Source organism: Poromitra crassiceps (assembly GCF_964638095.1).
Source record: "Poromitra crassiceps genome assembly, chromosome: 7".
Taxonomy (NCBI): domain Eukaryota; kingdom Metazoa; phylum Chordata; class Actinopteri; order Beryciformes; family Melamphaidae; genus Poromitra; species Poromitra crassiceps.
In genome coordinates this window covers 44,499,016-44,518,673 of record NC_139628.1, presented here as the reverse complement: position 1 = coordinate 44,518,673, position 19,658 = coordinate 44,499,016, and the positions used below count along the sequence as shown (strand labels likewise).

The window sequence follows — 19,658 nt, the reverse complement described above, 5'->3', positions numbered from 1 at the left end:
TTGCAGCATCTGTCTGTCTCGATAAGCAGGAGCTTTATGGGGAGACTCATTAGATGCAGGAGACACTCACGCTTCCCCTCTCTCTATCTCTCCCTCTGTTCCTTCCTCCCTCCCTTTTTCTTACTTCCTCTCTCTCTCTTCCTCCCTCCCTCTCTCTCTTCCTCCCTCTCTCTCTCTCTCTCTCTCTCTCTGTCTGTCTGTCTGTCTTTCTGCCTCTCTTTCATGTGAATCCACATAGAGGCCAGGCATTACAGATTTCCTATTGGTCAGCATTTGTCAGTCATCTTCCCCGTGCCTCTCTCAATCCATCCCTATTCTCTCTCTCTCTCTCATATCTCCTGGTCTCTCTCCCTCGGTGGAGCTCAGTATCAGCATCCTCCCCTTCTCCTCAGAGTGGGGCTGCTGAGCTGAGAATGAAAGAACAGTAGAGGGCTGTGGGTCTTGAGCCCATTTTAATTGGCCTGCAGTCCACAGCTATATTTTCTTTTCTCGTGTGTGTGTGTGTGTGTGTGTGTGTGTGTGTGTGTGTGTGTGTGTGTGTGTGTGTGTGTGTGTGTGTGTGTGTGTGTCATGTGTAGATGCATGCGTGTGTGTGCAGCTCACAGTAACTCCTGACCTCAAAGGTCATCCACTGCTGTATCCATAACCTGAAAAGATGGCAGGTTCTGTCATGCCTCATAAAAAGAGAATACGCTGCAGTTGTAAAAAGGGAATCTACACTTATGGAAGTCGACTAGCGGAGTAGCTCAGGTAAGGTTCCTCTGTGTAGTCGAGTCAGTGCCGGCATGACGAAAAGCCACTATGGCATACCGGTATTCGGGGCAGAGCGTAGAGGCGTTGTTCTACGATACAGTGTTTGTTTGTTTTTTGGTGGTGGTTGGGGGGGGGAGGGAGGGCTGTCTCTGATGCAAGGGGCAACCCCCGGGTCTGAAAAATGAAGTCAAAGCGGAAGTGTCTTAAACCTGCATTCTTTATAATCGCCTGCAGGGGGCACCTCCACTGGCAGCAACAATAAGTCAGATTGGGAAAATGCCCCAAATTCTCACTCACAACCCCTGACCCTGCAACACCCCGCAGTCACCCCTGACCTCAACAACCCAGGCCCTGCAACACCCGCAGTCACTCCTGACCTCAACAACCCAGGCCCTGCAACACCCGCAGTCACCCCTGACCCCAACAATCCTAACCCTGCAGTATATTTGAGCAGTCCAGGCCCACAGCTGGCTTCACCGGCACACCTCAATCTCTGACTGATTCATGGCTGGTCTGTTGGTCAAGAAGAAGTTTATTTTGTTTCGTGGTGGATTGTCTACTTCAGGTAGGGAATGAGTCCTTACCTCAAGTGAAGGAGTTCAAGTATCGTGTTATTGAGTGAGGGGACAATGGAGCGGGAGAATCAGAGCAGCGGTATTGCGTTCGCTTTACCGCACCGTTGTGACGAAAAGAGAGCTGAGCCAGAAGGCAAAGCTCTCGATCTACCGGTCGATCTTCGTTTCCTACTCTCACCTATGGTCATGAAGGATGGGTCATGACCAAAAGAACAAGATTGCGGATACAAGCGGCCGGAATGGGTTTTCTCAGGAGGGTGACTGGCATCTCCCTGCTGCTGCTCTACGTGATACTCTGCATCTGGTAAGGGAGGCCACCTGGTTGCCTCCCGAGGGAGGTGTTCCAGGCACGTCCAGCTGGGAGGAGACCACAGGGCAGACCGAGGGCGAGGTGGAGAGATGATATCTCCACGCTGGCCTGGGAACGGCTCAGGATCCCCCAGTCAGAGCTGGCTAATGTGGCCAGGGAAATGGAAGTTTGGGGTCCCCTGCTGGCCATGCAGGGAAAGGGAAGTTTGGGGTCCCCCTGCATGAACTGCTACCTCCGTGACCCGTGGATAAGCGGTTGAAGAGGGGATGGCAGGATATTATGCGTACTGTCTAAGATGAGCTCATCTGTTTTGAAAAACAAGAAAAAGTGTGTGCAGAAATGTCCGTTTCTTCTAACTTTCCATCCCTTGGGAAGTGATGTGCGTGACATGTTTTGCTAGGGGAAATGATAGACAATCCTAAAGTGGATGCATGAGATGCATTCTTAACAGCAGATGTCACTGTAACCCAAGTAAAAAAAGACATCTGGACGCAAGGTTCACATCTGGTCCATAGGGCTCTCTTATGGGTTTTATGGGCTGTGTGGGCTTCACGTCGAGGTGTTCGTGACTAACGTTGACAGGACTGAGAGAACTCCTCTCACTTGGTAACAGAGGTGATTTGTCACAGGCTGCTATTTTAAAGCACCTCACAGTTTGGTCACGGGCCGTCCCAGCGGGTCCCCTCGGCCAAAATACACATGGATCTCTGTGCCGAGGAAAACAAACATTTCTCTCAAGACGGGGATTGTCATCGTCGCACGCTGCCGACTGATAATCACATTCGTCATTTTCTCGCAAGTGCTTTTGATTAGGGTTTAGACATAATAAATTGATTCTACAACTGTGCTCGAGTACTCAGTGCCGCAGCAGCTCCCGCACACCCTGAATGGTGACTGATGGCCACGACCCGCAGCTATTGGTTGACGGCTTGTGTTCCATTGATCCAATTGCATTAATCAAGGTTGTTTACAGAGAGAACACAGCAACCAATGATGGATGACTGCTGGTAATTATGCAACAGCCCGCAAACATCACACCTCTCATACGCTGCTCCCACACAGTCGATGAAAGAAATCTACAAGCTCTGAACTGGCTATTTTTACACCAGATAAGAAAAACGCTTGGCTCAGGGGTGTGACACATTGAGACAAGTGCAAGGGAAAGTGACAGGATGAGAAAGGCCAGGGCAGAGAGGCTCATAACGTATTTTTTGCAAGTCCAAGTCAAGTCTCAAGTCTTTGAGCTAGAGTCCAAGTCCTGTCTCAAGTCTTTGAGCTAGAGTCCAAGTCAAGTCTCAAGTCTTTGAACTAGAGTCCAAGTCAAGTCTCAAGTCTTTGAACTAGAGTCCAAGTCAAGTCTCTAGTCTTTGAGCTAGAGTCCAAGTCAAGTCTCTAGTCTTTGAGCTAGAGTCCAAGTCAAGTCTCAAGTCTTGGAACTAGAGTCCATGTCAAGTCTCAAGTCTTTGAGCTAGAGTCCATGTCAAGTCTCAAGTCTTTGAACTAGAGTCCAAGTCAAGTCTCAAGTCTTTGAGCTAGAGGCCAAGTCAAGTCTCACGTTTTTGAGGGGCGAGCCCAAGTCAAGTCTCAAGTCTTTGAGGGCGAGGCAAGTCCAAGTCAAGTCTCACGGCTTTGGTCACTATCGTCCAAGTAGTCTCGAGGCTCTTATGATCGTTCTATCATCTGCTGCCATCTGATGCCATCCGGTCTGCTTAGAACACTGCATAGCTGAATCTAAGTAATTCAAAGCATGTACTGTATCATCATAACTCCTTTATTAGCAGACAGTATCAGCATTGATTAGTTGACATTATTATTAGTAGACATTTCCTTAATGTTAATGCACCAAAGATAATCACAAAGATTGATCACAAATCACAAGTCTCATGAGGAGACGTCTCAAGTCACTGTGTGTGCAAGTCCAAGTCCAAGTCCCCATCTCCAGGACGGGGACAAAAGAATAAGAGAGAGAAACAGAGGCAGTGTGCTTTAGTTGATGTGATCACAGGTCTTTGTCTCACTGATCTGGAAGACAAAGCCAGAGCTCAAGTGGCGCGATGAGAATTAATTGTATTTTAATAATCGCCAGCTCCTTTTTATTAATGAGCACTGTGTCCTCCTTTGTTGTTGCAGCAGCGAGCACGTCTGCCAGTGGCAGCATTAAGGGCTTAGCGGCTCATTGAACTCTGGACCGCCAGCTCTCATCTCTCCTCGTTTGCAGTCTTACCTGGGCAATAATGTCAGACTCCACTGTCAGCAATACAGCACACACAGCCAGGGCCCGGGAGAAGGTGGATCAACAATACATGCGGCTGCAGGGGCAGCTGTAGCTCAGGAGGTAGAGCGGGTTGCCCACTAATCGCTTTGGATAAAATAGGTCGGTGGTTCGATTCCTGCCTCCTCCAGTCTGCGTGTCAAAGTGTCCTTGGGCAAGATACTGAACCCCAAATTGCTCCTGATGGTGTGCCAGCACCCTGCGTGGTAGCCTGCCGTCATCGGTGTATGAATGGGTGAATGAACCTACTGATTGTAAAACGCTTTGGATAAAAGCGCTATATAAAGGCAGGCCATTTTTACCATTTACATGCTTTTCCATTGTTTGCAATTAACATTCTTGCCATTATGATCTGCCAATGCAGAAGATGCACATATTCTTAAAGTTAAAGCATCGGTTTTTACAGTCATATTTATGATCTCAGAGTAGGGGTGCACGATATTGGATTTTTTTTTTTGCCGATATCCAATATTTTCCAACTCTTTTGGCTGATTGTGGATGCTGATACGGTTATACGCAGATTTTTCCCCAACCTAATTTCAGATAACATTAGTCTCTCCTGTAGTGGAATTAACACATTATTATGCCTACTCTTATCGTGTTGGCCCACTGGCAGATGCAGACATAAAAACACTACAATGATTTTCAATATGTACACATTCACTGGGTAAAATAAGAAAACTACTTCAACTTATGTTTTGTAAAACATGCCATATTCTGTAACATTTTCTTTCAAACAAAGCGGTATGATTCATCCTACTCAAATAGCCTGTTATATTTACGTTTGCTATGTGCTTTTGTATGCAAGGTGTTTTGTGTGTGTGTGTGTGTGTGTGTCTGTGTGTCTGTGTGTCTGTGTGTGCGCGTGTTCCTCTGAGTTGCTGTATAATGCAGCATTAGTTGTCGGACTTCCGCTGTTGTGTCACAATAAAAGTGGTAGTGATTGCTAATGGACACAATGGACGCCACAATCGTCTCGTCGATTGTGTTGTTCCTTACTCAGGTGAATCCAGGTCCAGGACGCTTGGTTACACTATTTAAACAGGCTTGCATGATGCTCTCCCATCAAGGATTTGCCCATAATTAAAGCGTCATTTTATCGGCGTGTCATATCGACAGAAATGACATTTCCGATAATAAGCCGATATTTCATTTTAAAGCCGTTATCGGCTGATAACGATGTTGTGCCGATATCATCCTCGTGCATCCCTATCTCAGAGTGGTACTTTTGAGCCCTACCCCGTCCGGCCCACAGCCCAGAAGATGACTGTGGACTCAGGTGATGTTGTTGCTGTGCATCATCACACTCTGGCCCTGGACCCTAATGGGTCCCACATTGCCCTGGCCTGAACCCACCTTGTGCCCAAAGCCTTCTCTCTTGTCTGTCTCGCCTGGCCAGAGCTGCAGCGTCTGTGTATTTTCCACTCCCCCATTGTTAATGCTGTGGCCAAATGGACCTTGCTATGTGTTGTAGCCGTGGCCCTTTGCTCTCCCGTGGCCTCTAGCAGTCCAGCCAGATAAATATTACATGGACCTTATCCTAAAGGCTCGCATTTCTCCATTCATCTGCACTGCCGCGGACTCTCCCAGGTCCTGGCTGATGTCCTGGCTGATCGTACATCAGCCAAGCCCAGCTCTGCCTCTGCTGCACATTGTTGCTCAGTCTTCTGCTTCATTCTCAGGTTCTTGTACTTTATAACTTTCTGATATATATCTATTTTTTTTTCTGTCATTGTCATCCTTCCTCTCATTCCTTTCCCCATCCTCCCCTTCCTCTTCGGATCACTTTTAACTTCTCTGCTGGCGACTTTCATCCACCCTGTGCTCTCCCTCTTTGCAGCGATATACAGTAGCAGCAGCAGCCCTTTTCCGTTCTATTGACTTCACACATGGTGTGATTAAAAGTCTCTCTATCCAATTCCACGTGGTGGCTGGAGACAAAAAGGCCATGAAGGAAAAAAGAGAAGGTAACGGCGGTAAATGGGAAAACAATTCTCCAGTGGGCCATGTGTGCGTGCCAGGCGGAGGCCATCAATTGATGGAACCTTTTCCCTCTAAGCTAAATCATTTCACACACAAGCGGGAGGGGGACCATGGTGTTTTGCCAGGCTGTACTCTATCATCCACTCCAAGCCCCTATACAGGCTCAGGCTGCAGCCAGCCAGCCAGCCAGCCAGCCAGCCAGCCAGCTAGGCAAACAGCCACCGGCCCAGGAAGCCTGAAGGGATTTCTAATATTAGGTCTGTAATAAACAAATCATTTGGTGCTAATGGTGTGAAGGCCACTGTCTCTTCATGTCATGGCTTCTTTATTGAACAGCCATAGTGCCGTCCCCCCCCCCCCCCCCTTCCCCGCTCCACTCCGGCGCCGCCCACATAGCCGCTGGTATAGTAGTACAGTAGGTGTCTTAATGGAAGTGACTGGTCTCCTCTGGCACTCTGCTATTTCAGTCCAGCCCCACTGGCAACGCGGTGCAAGTCATTATATGGTATTGTTGTTTACGGATCCCATGTTCTCCCCTCTGATCACTGTCACCTTCACCTGTTCTGCCCTCTGATCACTGTCACCTTCACCTGTTCTGCCCTCTGATCACTGTCACCTTCACCTCGCCACCTGAAGCCCCGCCCACTGCTGTCAGCAGGCCTTTGTTTAAGGGTTTGAGCCCCCCCCCCCCCCATTTTCTCTCCAATTGTACTTGGCCAGTTCCCCCTGCTGTCCCTCTGTCGATCTAGGGAGAGTTGTAGACTACTAGCACAATGCTTCCTCCGACACATGTGTCAGCTGATTCTTTTCACCTGACAGCGAGGAGTTTCACCTGCAGGACGTAGCACGTGCGAGGATCATGTTATACACCCCCCCCCCCCCCCCCAGTTCCCCTCCCCCTGAGCGACCAGAGATGACACTAGTGCAGCGACCAGGACTCAGTCATACCCCACCGGCTTCCCAGCCTGCAGACACGATCAATTGTGTCGGTAAGAACGTCTGACCAAGCCAGAAGTAAAGTACCGCTGCTGGGAATTTAACTGTGTCTCTGTGGTGGTATAGGCAAGTGCTTTTGCCTCTAGACTACCCAGACGCCCCCATGTCTATTTTGATTCCGTTAAACACCGTGGCACAGCTATTAGCCGGCACTAGCCGCCACAATCACTTTAACCATAAATCACATCAACTCACAACTCGTCACGGGTGTTGAAAGAGGGGTTCGTTTCTTGCTGCAGTAAATATATATATATATATATATATATGTATATATATATATATATATATATATATATATATATATAGACTATATATACTTTTTTTACTGCTCTGTCATTTGCTGCTTTGACAATCCGTTCAAACGTCATTGTAATGAGGCCCTGTCGTATAAATAGGCTGATCCCTGCGTTGAAAAGACACTTATGCAAATATGCCTCTCTAATAAGTATGTCTGCAGCACCATATGGCCTTGCATCAAACTCAGAAGAGGGAAATGGGAGAAGAGAAGAGAAGTGGAGAGGGGGGGAGAGCCGGCGGGTGGGGAGAGAGAGGCTCCAGGATGAGTGGTTAAAACGTCTGGTATCGCGCATCGACTCCCCCACTTAGAGCAGCCTGTTAAGGAGTCTGCTGCTACAGTACGTGCCGAGCGGAGACGTCAAACGCTCGGCACGTAGCAGACTCCGTGTCGAGAGCTTGTCGTCTCCGTGTGGCACGTAGCGGGCTTCCTAACGGGCGCGCTATAAGTGCCGAACGGAGACGTCAAGCGCTCGACACACACGTCCTGCAGTATATAATGTTAGTAGCGCAGCATCGGCAGCCGCCGGTGCCAGCTTTTCTGATTTGATCTGCTCGCTCAGCTGGTTCCAACTTATTTTCCCTTACTGTCTTTGACGACATCCTGCTGAAACACTCCGGGGGTTCCTGAGGAGGCACTTCATTTTCCAGTCTGTCAGACCAAATGCTCGATTCCTTTCTTCTCCAGTGGGTTGAATGAGTGCGCGGACGGACGTGTGTTTCGCAAGCATGCAGGTTTCCTCCAACAGCACTGTCACCTATGCAAACTCTGCGTGCGTTATGCGTGTGTTTGGCGTGTGTGTGTGTGCGTGGAGTGTGTTCACCCACTGTCCCGTGACTTGACTCCCCCTCCCCCCCGCCCCAACAGGCAAAGGACCTGAAACACTGTTTGCGGGACAGAAGCTGAACGACAACGAGTGGCACATGGTGAAGGTGGTGCGAAGAGGCAAGAACCTGCAGCTGTCGGTGGATAACGTCACCGTGGAAGGTTAGTCGTGACTGTTTTAGCACGGATAGAAAAGGCACAGATAAGTGGGACAAATTTGGTAAGAAGCAAGGGGGAAACACATCAGATGCATCCAAACCACGTAGCCTACAGATGTCAAGGCAACCTCTTGCTAGCCTGGTAAACCAGAGAAATGTGAACTCACATTTCATTTTGTTCTACCAGACCGCCTGGCCTCAAGCCCTGGGAGGGCTTCTGCAAAAACTGCAAAGCGTACGAGCCAATCAGCGACCCGGCGTAAACCGGCCAATGAGGAATGTCGCTAGGAAAACAATAATGGCTGCCTCCTTGCCTGTCTGCTTCAAGGAGTAATGTCAACGTTCGTCGAGTTTAAACAGCCATAAAGTGCAGTTACTGCAGAAATAGACTCAATAACAACAATTAAACAAGTACAGGAGTATGCATTCTCCCGAGTGGATTTGGGTTTGACTGGATCCAACGCTGATTGGCTGAAGGAGTTGTCTGTCAAGGCAAGTACACCCGCCCAACTTCCGCCCACTGAAAACACTGCGTGAAAGCTTAGGGCCAGACGGTCTGGTAGAACGAAAAGAAATGTGAGTTCACGTGACCGACGCTAGGTGGGAGCAGAGTTCTTGAATCCTGCTGAATGGATGATACAATAGAGCGATAATAGAACGACTACTAAGCAGGGGCTTTTGAAACAGCTAACATCTGTATTCATCAATAAAAGCCTGTTACGAGCAGTGTTACTGCAAAAATGTTATTAGACCTACAGTAGGCCTACTATGTTTCTCATTTTTCTCAAGTAGGCTAATGCTATATTCTCACTCCTTACAGTAATTTGTTAAAGTCTTGTCCTTTACATCCCCCTCAAAAGTCAGCATAGCACAGTTCCCTCTCTTGTCAACACCAGCAATACAAAACAGTCAAGATGTTCAGTGTTCTTGTCATCCGTTTGCATGATAAAATCAAATTACTGAGATTATTTTCACCCATAGTGAGAAAGTAATGCTTTCTGCCATCCCTCATCTAAACTAGCTGTCAGTTAAAAGAGGCAGACTGCTAATTATGATGTGAATGAATCATCCAGAAATACATATTCCACCTCCTTGGCACAATAACATACCTTTCATTTGTGTTTGCATGTTTTTCAGCATACACAGGCCTTAATTAGATTCGGAAAGAATATAATAATGGCATATTCTCATTACCAACTTGTAAAAATGAAGACGGCTATATGAAAGCGCCCTCAAGAAACAGACTTGTTAGTTCTTGATTTAATTGGTGATTGAGCAGCAGCTCACACCCGTGTATATACTGTATGCACACACACACACACACACACACACACACACACACACACACACACACACACACACACACACACACACACACAGCGTAGGCCTAAATGCAATATCGCCCTATGCTTCATAAATCATAATGGTGTTGAATATTATCTTGAGAAACAAAACAGATTATTTTCTGCAATATTCCAAAAATCCTTTGACTTGTTTATTGTTGAGGGAACCAGCTAGGGCAATGCTAACTTCCAGGTTTTAGGTAAGGACCCTAAAAAAGAAGGATAATACATCACTCACGTCACAGCGTTCGAATCTTGCATTGGGCCCAGACTTTTTGAATTGACCTCCTTTATAGTAATTCACGTTTACAATCAGGGAGGCAAACTCATTAAATATGCAATAATTAAGATCAGTGCATAATGGAATATTGGTGTTAGAATGTGCCAGAGGCCACCAAATTTTGTCTTTTAACTCAGGCAAAAAAAAATCTCTGGGGGGCATGCCCCTCGACCCCCCTAGCTGGCTACTTTTTCCCACAGGCTGACTACATATTGTGGCATCATAGCTTTTCCCACGCTGCCACGGCCCATCCATGTTGTGCAGTAGGTGCCCTTTTTATTTGTTCACCCCTGCCCTTCCACCAGCCTGAATCCACCACTGAATGTGCACATTGGTTTTCCTTATTGTTGGTCTCCAAACAGATAATGGCTCTGTCCAGCAGCTCAGCTCAATCACCTGTTTGGTCCAACATAGAGCTAGATTAGCTAAACTTAACGCTACATCATGACACACGACCGAACGGGGCATCATAGTGTGTTCACTTTAATCTGATGGCAGCATTTTTCAATCCAAGATGAAACGACACAGATATGATGGTTCATAGTGGGCCTGCTGCCCCATTCCCTTCAATAGAACTGGCACCAAAGTCTGACGACCTCAATGCAAAAGAACGCTGTGACGTGAGTGATGTCTCTTCCTAATTTATAGGTTCTTTGGCAGACCCAGACCGCCTAGTCGAACTGTCAATCATCGTTAAGAAATTCACAGCCGCGTGAGGTGAACGGAAAGATGTCCAAACTACACAAATGTTACTGTAGGGGTGCCGATGAGAGAGAGGGAGAGAGAATAGAAACGAGGATTTGCAAGCACAAATGGAAGGTATGTTATGTTGGGGAACAATGTATGGACAAAAATATAGGCTGTTGTTGACTGTCAAGGATACACAGGGTTAGGCTTTCTTGTCAACTCCAAAAAGCGCTTCTCGCTAATGCACAGTTAGCATTAGCTTCAAACCGAAGCGCGTGCAAGTGCAACACACATTTCCTCTAGCTAACGCTAGTGTCCTTCTATTATACGGCTCTGGCTAACGCTAGCCACTTTCGGGACGTGCGTCATGTCCACCAAATGTCGGCTAGATGTTACCAGCAGCAATGAGACCATTATCAGCAGGCAAAACAGTAGCTAACTGGGGGAGGCAGGCAGGTAACGTTATTCTTCACCATTGGATGCTTGCATCCTATCTAAAAACGTTGTTTTGTATGGGTCATTAACCTACTGTTGAACAGGTCTGTGCTGGCTTTTTGATTTACTTTATAATTAACATCTCTCTCTCTAGAGGGGGGGGGGGGGAAGGACATGTGCGCCACAAAAACTACAAACGTATAATATCAGTGCAGTTGGAAGGAATATACAAAATGTAATTATAAGATTAATCTATGATTATTCATGTTATCATTATTGAGAAATAGGCCAAATTAGATGAAATCCTATACTAACGGCTCTTGTCACAAATGGATTTGTTTGAAAAACTGTCAATAGAGTTTATGGTATATCTTCTTTGTGCTGTATTGATGTTATCAATTTAATCAGATAGGCTACTAGAAATGAGTAGGATATAGGCTTACAGTAAATTATTCTACATATTTGGCCGTGTAACACGCTGTAAAATGGTAAGAATTAATACAATTGTAATGCGAATAGGCTGATAACACCTCAAGCAAGTTAGCTAACGGCACCCTGCCAGAACCTGGATGGTGTATATGTCGAGGGATGGAAGCTGGAATAAATGATTTGTCACAGGCTGAGCAGAAAAGAGAGGAGGTTATTTGAACATGTTCTGGTGGTGAGTGTGAAAACCGAGCAGCTGTGTGCAGAGAGAGGAGGTACAGGTTCCATCACCTACTAAGAAAACAGCGAGATGGATGAAAGGTCATGAAACGAGGTGGCATTTTGGGCACCCACCGTATACTCGCCCCGGGCGAGAACTGATGCCAGGGCGAGGGATGGGGGGGGAGAGGTGACAGCAGAAAGGTGTGAGATAGATGGAGAAAAGAGAGTGGGCGCGCTGAGGCCCGGAAGCTAGGAATGACCCTGTGAAGTTTGGAGTCAAGATCAGCCAGCTCTGGCTGCTCCACAAACTGCTTTATGGTGAAGAGAAAGGAGAACATGCCCGGGGAGGCCTTGAAGCCTTAGCCAGGCTCCGGCAGGGTGGGCATTTTAACTGGCAGCTTGCCAAACTCATGACTTCCACACCTTCTAGTAGACACGGTATAAATAGCACCATGTGGGAGAAGAACAGCAGATTTTCTACAACATTATGCAACATTATGAAGAGTCTTAGTCGACCGAAGGGCAGCCGCAGCCCTAATTATGCCTGTATACACATTGTTTCTTTAAAGCGATTAAAGTTAATTTTAAGATGATATAAGCACATTGCAGGTATACCAAAGCCATATATTTTTGCATTATTACCACTGAACTCTTATAACCTCTATCATACATTGCAGAGAATAGCATGGATTACTCTACAGTTCAACACATTTTTTGTGCATTTTATGTTGTCTTTATGTTACGGCTCTTCCATGGTTGTGTTATGAGTGTTATGGTGTTATGTATGAGATGCTGTACAGTTGGCCCTGAAAGTATAAAGTCCTAGAAGTTTTAGCCTACTTGTGTTTTATAACATATTAAATTATATTCTGATTACAATTATAATACACTCACAATGTTATAGTGTACCATAATTTTGAAAATGTGCCTATGATGCCTTATGATAATGCTTACTGAACAACATTTCAGTAAGTTTACATGTATTTTTCTGTGCCCTCCGCCTTCTTAGGCCAGATGACCGGTGCCCACACGCGACTCGAGTTTCACAACATCGAGTCGGGCATCATGACCGAGCGGCGCTTCATCTCCGTGGTGCCCTCCAACTTCATCGGTCACCTCCAGGGCTTGACCTTCAACGGCTTGCCCTACCTGGACCAGTGCAAAAACGGAGACATCTCCTACTGCGAGCTGAACGCCCGCTTCGGCATGCGCCACATCATCGCCGATCCGGTGACGTTTCGAACGAAAGGCAGCTACTTAGCGCTAGCCACGCTACAGGCCTACGCCTCCATGCACCTCTTCTTCCAGTTCAAGACCACCACGCCCGACGGCCTGATGCTCTTCAACTCCGGAGACGGGAGCGACTTCATTGTCGTGGAGCTGGTCAAGGGGTGAGTCCCAACGCTTTAGGTAGTCCTGGAAGAACAACAGATACATCCTATACTAGTGAAATACCTGTCCCTGTGTGACTGGCCATTTAGTCAGGCCTCACACAGAGTGGGCATGCATCCTCTCCTCTTTTCATAGTGCATTTCTTTGCCTGGTTACAATTCAGCTCACCTGTCAGCTCACCAGGCGGCGGCAATAGGGTATTTTGAAACAGGTAACATCTGTATAATAACATATATGCTCCTTCTCAAGCTGACTATCATCTTTTCCATCATCTGCTGTATGTGCTAACTGCTGTATGTGCTTGGCAACAGAACAAAATTGAAAAATAGTTAGCATCTCCAAGTTAATATAGAGAAGTGAGTAAGTGATTGAATGATGCTAGTACTGTATGAGTTCAGGTTGACTGCATGGGTGTGGCTTTGGTTTAGGTCTGTGACTGAGCAATGGACAATTTGCTTTATAGTTCAATAAGCTGCACACAGGTTGCTACAGTACTACTGTAGTTGGAGAAACGAGTTAGAAAACTATTCAGCTCTATTCTTCAGATGAAATGGTCTCTTGAATATTCCTGATAAACCTTCATGGAAAATTGGGAGCACATTGCATTACTGTGACCTGTGATATAGTTGGTACATTTTAAGTAAAAGCATTAAGAAACTAGCCTGACCCTGAAATAAATCCGTTTGAATTGTGGATGATATCATGCTCCAAGCTAAACAACAATGATTAGGATATGAGGAAAGAGCTTTTTGTGGGAATAAATGCCTGCCTCTATATTCAGCGCTGTTACAAAACAAAAGGTTGAGCTGCCTCTGCCACACAAAGGCAAGGCTATATAAAGGAATTGAAAGGGAGGCAGAATAAACACATATTTTGAATGAAACACGGCCACTATAAACCAAAAACAAAACACAAAAGGCAACCATCTTTGTGTGAAGGAAGGAATTGTGCCACCATGTCTGCCTGTGGGTAAATGGAGACTTTTACCGACTTGCTTATCCAGCCCAATCTCCCAAAAAACTGTAAAATAGCAACGTTTTAGGACCAACGTTCCTATGTTAGAATTTCGTCTCTGAAATTGTAAAATGGTAACGTACGTTTATACAGGGGTGGGCGTAGGTTCCAGAGATTTTCGGTTTTCTAACATCTCCCAGACCCTAACTCTAAACCTAAATCTCTCCCCGGACCCTAAACATAACCTCTCCCCAGACCCTAAACCTAAAATCTCCCGAAACCACGCCCACCCCTGTATGAACGTACGTTACCATTTTACAGTTTTGGAGCCGAAATTGTAACATCGCAACGTTGGTTCAAAACGTTGCTATTTTACAATTGTCTGTGAGACTGTGTTGGCTTATCGGTGCTCTGTAATGCGTCATCGGCAACGCTACATTAGGTCCCGCTGCCGACATCGACCAGTCAATCACGTGTCCCGGACAGTATCTGTCCTGAATAACCACAGTGGATGGGCGTGAGTCCAGACCCGTATGAAGAGTGATTCATATGGGGCTGGATACCAGGCTAAATTATATAAGCATTTTACGCAACGTCTATGGAAAAATGAATGGGGAATGAAATCACTTAGGTCGTATGCCGAACCCGGAAGAGGGCGTGACTTTGGCACTCTAATGAGCACTTTGAAGATTTTCTTTCCTACAAGGATGGCTATTGTATAAGATTTGATAACACACACACACTCTCTCACACACACACACACACACACACACACACACACACACACACGCACAGCACAGTCCTTACTCCGGCCTCTTCACAGGTACGTCCACTACGTCTTTGACCTGGGCAACGGGCCGTCGCTAATGAAGGGCAACTCGGACAAGCCGCTCAATGACAACCAGTGGCACAACGTGGTGGTGTCCCGGGACGCCAACAACGTACATACGCTGAAGATCGACTCACGCACCGTTACCCAGCACTCCAACGGAGCCCGAAACCTGGACCTCAAAGGTAAGAGGGGGCCGTTTGGCATTCAGCGCTAGATTCCCCCCAGATGAAATTGCCACTAAGAGAAGATAACTGTTCCAATGTCATCCTTGGCTGTCCCCTAAGTCTTGTTGGAAGGTCGCCATGAACAGATGCCAGCACAAATCCATCTAAATTAGGCTCAATTACAGGATCACAGTGGCTTTTCTAACACTGTCGTAGGCTACACTACAATACTACATCCAATGTTAACAATGAATACTGTCGTCTTTTTGGGTTAGAACATTAGAACATAGCACATAGTCTACCCTACATTGTCGATTAAAGGAGAATTTCGCTTTTTTTGAACCTGGACCCATCTCCTGGCATTAATTATGATTTGGCCACTCACCAGGCGATCTCCGCGGCGTTTCTGGCGTTTCTGGCCAGATGACCGGTGCCCACACGCGACTCGAGTTTCACAACATCGAGTCGGGCATCATGACCGAGCGGCGCTTCATCTCCGTGGTGCCCTCCAACTTCATCGGTCACCTCCAGGGCTTGACCTTCAACGGCTTGCCCTACCTGGACCAGTGCAAAAACGGAGACATCTCCTACTGCGAGCTGAACGCCCGCTTCGGCATGCGCCACATCATCGCCGATCCGGTGACGTTTCGAACGAAAGGCAGCTACTTAGCGCTAGCCACGCTACAGGCCTACGCCTCCATGCACCTCTTCTTCCAGTTCAAGACCACCACGCCCGACGGCCTGATGCTCTTCAACTCCGGAGACGGGAGCGACTTCATTGTCGTGGAGCTGGTCAAGGGGGATTCCTATGTGGGATTCGAAATAACGAAGGTTATGCCAAACCCCACATAGGTTGCGCTAAAACCACCACCGCAAAGCGTCCTCCTGTACTTGGCCAGTCGGCAGGAAAGTATCGCGGGACTTCACGAGACTTGGTGACGAGATCACGTTTGAGGTAATTTGATCCCTGTGCAACTCCAGGAAACAGCCTTTGGCGAAATATCACTGTGGTGGTTCTTGAGGGATCAGATTATGACGATATTTGGCGAAAACGGGAATAAAAATAGCTATTTAGATGCAGGAAAGACAGGCTCACACTTGGCCCCAAGTCAGCTCCATTTTACAACTGACTTGGACGCTATTGATGTCAAAACAGCGCTAGGACGGCCAGAAACGCCGCGGAGATCGCCTGGTGAGTGGCCAAATCATAATTAATGCCAGGAGATGGGTCCAGGTTAAAAAAAAAACGAAATTCTCCTTTAATCGGTTAATATATGTTTGATCGGTCAAATTCTTAATGGCGATTAATCCATTGTTGATTAATCATTAACATCACTAATAGACATACAAATTATTATTATTATTGTTTCTTTTTTGTGTGTGCTACAAACACAAATTACATAGTTCTACCTTAGCATGGTCAACCTTTGCTTTTTGTACTGTATTCCATTCTCTTTGCATAACTCACAGGAATTGCTCAGCTTTAATGGGTTTTTTTTGCGCGTGCCTTTACATGTGCATGTGTGCACACCTACACTATTTGTGGATGTGTGGTGGGCTCAGCCCTCAGCTGTTGGCTATTGCAGTGCAGGAGCCCAGGATGCTCTCTCTCAGAGGAACCTAAGTGGTGCTGCCAAGTCTAAATCCGCCTGCCAAACAAGAGTGGACAGGGGGCGAAATAAAACTGAACCAAAGCCCGGCAGCATCTGCGCTAGCCTATCCGTTCCGCCTTGAAAGATGATCCCCCCCTCTTTCTGCAGATGTTGGCTTTGCAGGAACAGGGCAATAGCCTGAACGGTATCCTCAGCCAATCATTATCCCAATATGGCCCAACTAAAACTAAAGTTGGAGACCAAGGTGGAAAAAAATATATACTAAAAACATTAACCGCTTATCACTCCATTCTTGTGCCCGTTCCTCCTTGTCACGTCCCCTTGCTTGTTTTCCATTGAGCTGCCTGTCTCTGGGGGGGAAACATCACATCGGTTACACTTAACTCTCACCTGCAACATGACGACTATGTTTTGATGGAGACACCTTTACTTCTTTGACTTTAAAATACCCTGCCCTCGTGAAGCGTCCCCAAATGATAGCAATGGTTACCAGCCACTTTGGTGTAAATGGATACCTCTGGTCTGCTGAGAAACAGGCCCAGGTAATTGTAGGCTTTAGAAGTCAAGTTCTGATGTGCCATTTGGATGCTTGAGAGAGAGGCTGGCTGTGGAGCAAAGGAGTGACAGCATGGAAATAATTGGAGAAAGAGAGATGGAGGATGAGATGCCTCCTAAAGAATTGCAAGAAAGAAACTAGGAGTTTGGCAATGGGCCACAGGGGAGACAGGGCAGCTTCACAGAGACCAATGCTAAACTCCATCAAGTGCCTGTCTGTGCCAATATGAGGATTTGCTACGGGTGATGCACTTAGATGCTGTCTGTGTCATGTCCTTGGGTTTGGAGGGGGCTCCTGAGGCTACTGAGGGTTGTTGTGCAAGACACCGCAGAAGAGCTACCGCGGGGGCCACAGCAGAAGTTAGGGCGAGCTCCCAGGGGCGGGGCCACAGCAGAAGTTAGGGCGAGCTGCCGGGGCGGGGCCACAGCAGAAGTTAGGGCGAGCTCCCAGGGGCGGGGCCACAGCAGAAGTTAGGGCGAGCTCCCAGGGGCGGGGCCACAGCAGAAGTTAGGGGGGAGCTCCTGGGGCGGGGCCACAGCAGAAGTTAGGGGGGAGCTCCCGGGGCGGGGCCACAGCAGAAGTTAGGGCGAGCTCCCAGGGGCGGGGCCACAGCAGAAGTTAGGGGGGAGCTCCTGGGGCGGGGCCACAGCAGAAGTTAGGGGGGAGCTCCCGGGGCGGGGCCACAGCAGAAGTTAGGGCGAGCTCCCGGGGCGGGGCCACAGCAGAAGTTAGGGCGAGCTCCCGGGGCGGGGCCACAGCAGAAGTTAGGGCGAGCTCCCGTGGCGGGGCCACAGCAGAAGTTAGGGGGGAGCTCCCAGGAGACACAGCAGAAGTTAGGGCGAGCTCCCGGGGTGGGGCCACAGCAGAAGTTAGGGCGAGCTGCCGGGGCGGGGCCACAGCAGAAGTTAGGGCGAGCTCCCGGGGCGGGGCCACAGCAGAAGTTAGGGCGAGCTCCCGTGGCGGGGCCACAGCAGAAGTTAGGGGGGAGCTCCCAGGAGACACAGCAGAAGTTAGGGCGAGCTCCCGGGGTGGGGCCACAGCAGAAGTTAGGGCGAGCTCCCGGGGCGGGGCCACAGCAGAAGTTAGGGCGAGCTCCCGGGGCGGGGCCACAGCAGAAGTTAGGGCGAGCTCCCGTGGCGGGGCCACAGCAGAAGTTAGGGGGGAGCTCCCAGGAGACACAGCAGAAGTTAGGGCGAGCTCCCGGGGTGGGGCCACAGCAGAAGTTAGGGCGAGCTGCCGGGCCGGGGCCACAGCAGAAGTTAGGGGGGAGCTCCCGGGGCGGGGCCACAGCAGAAGTTAGGGCGAGCTGCCGGGGCGGGGCCACAGCAGAAGTTAGGGGGGAGCTCCCAGGAGACACAGCAGAAGTTAGGGCGAGCTCCCGGGGTGGGGCCACAGCAGAAGTTAGGGCGAGCTGCCGGGCCGGGGCCACAGCAGAAGTTAGGGGGGAGCTCCCGGGGCGGGGCCACAGCAGAAGTTAGGGCGAGCTGCCGGGGCGGGGCCACAGCAGAAGTTAGGGGGGAGCTCCCGGGAGACACAGCAGAAGTTAGGGGGGAGCTCCCAGGAGACACAGCAGAAGTTAGGGGGGAGCTCCCGGGGGCACTGGAGACTGTAAAGAGTCAAAAGATCAAAATGCACCTGAAGCCTTTTTTGGGGGATGATTTAGACGGACTTGCATTTCGCCCCCACTCTGTCCTTTGGATCCTGCATGGTGCAATTAAAAGGGCTGTGTTAATCATAAGATGAGAGGATGTAGAAGAATGGCATGATGTCAATGCCCTTATGTCGGGTTCCAGACAAGGGTACTGAGTAGGGCTGTCAATCTCCCTCTATAATCAAATTCGAATTTCAGTGCTTTATACATTTTAATATTCGAATTATATTCGAATATTTTAATTAATTTTTAATTGAATTAAAAAAAAAAAAAAAAAAAATTTGGTCTGAGTGAATTGTTGTCTTCTCTTATGTTATGTTCTGATTCTAAATATAGCTGAATCTTTGGGTTTGACCAAGTAAAACTTTTTCTAAGCATTTTACCAAATGTAGATGGAAAAGTGAATGGTGGATGAATATTCAAAATAATATTAGGCTTATCACAAATAGTCCAGCAATGATGTTTATTTAAGAAAACATGTTCCTTGTACAATGTACATACATTCATTGCATTAGAAAATAGTTTAGATAACCAGAGCTTAGTTAATATTCATCAGTGATGTATTGGTGCTGTCTGAAATGCTAAAATAAAATAATTGATAATAAAAAAAGACACAGCCTTTGTTTGAGCTCCTTATCAATAAACAAATAAGTAAACTTTGCCAAAACAACAATGAGATATGAACAAAAAAAAATCAGTCACGTATTGCACTTAAGAGCTACATGTTTACATTCAGTATAGCAGCTTCAACAGTCAACTTCAGTTAACAATGAATGAACATACATTTTAAGATCTACAGGTAGGTTTACATCAGTATAGCAGCTTCAACAGTCAACTTCAGTTAACACTCTTTTCTTCAAGTATGTTGTCAGAACTTGTCACTGTTCTAGTGTTCTAAAAAAAAAAAAAAAAAAAAAAAAAAATATTCGTTTAAAA

The 19,658-nt window shown here is 47.5% G+C and overlaps 1 protein-coding gene across 1 annotated transcript in view; it reads left to right on the top strand.

Annotated features, from left to right (window-relative positions):
• nrxn2b (neurexin 2b) overlaps positions 1-19,658 on the top strand; it is a gene marked incomplete at both ends in the record, with an annotated part of 582,739 nt that overhangs the window by 102,692 nt on the left and 460,389 nt on the right. Inside the window, 3 exons of the mRNA XM_083639787.1 lie at positions 8,052-8,171; positions 12,570-12,951; positions 14,730-14,920. Coding sequence (XP_083495913.1) covers positions 8,052-8,171; positions 12,570-12,951; positions 14,730-14,920 — 693 coding nt within the window. The remainder of the gene's footprint in view (positions 1-8,051; positions 8,172-12,569; positions 12,952-14,729; positions 14,921-19,658) is intronic.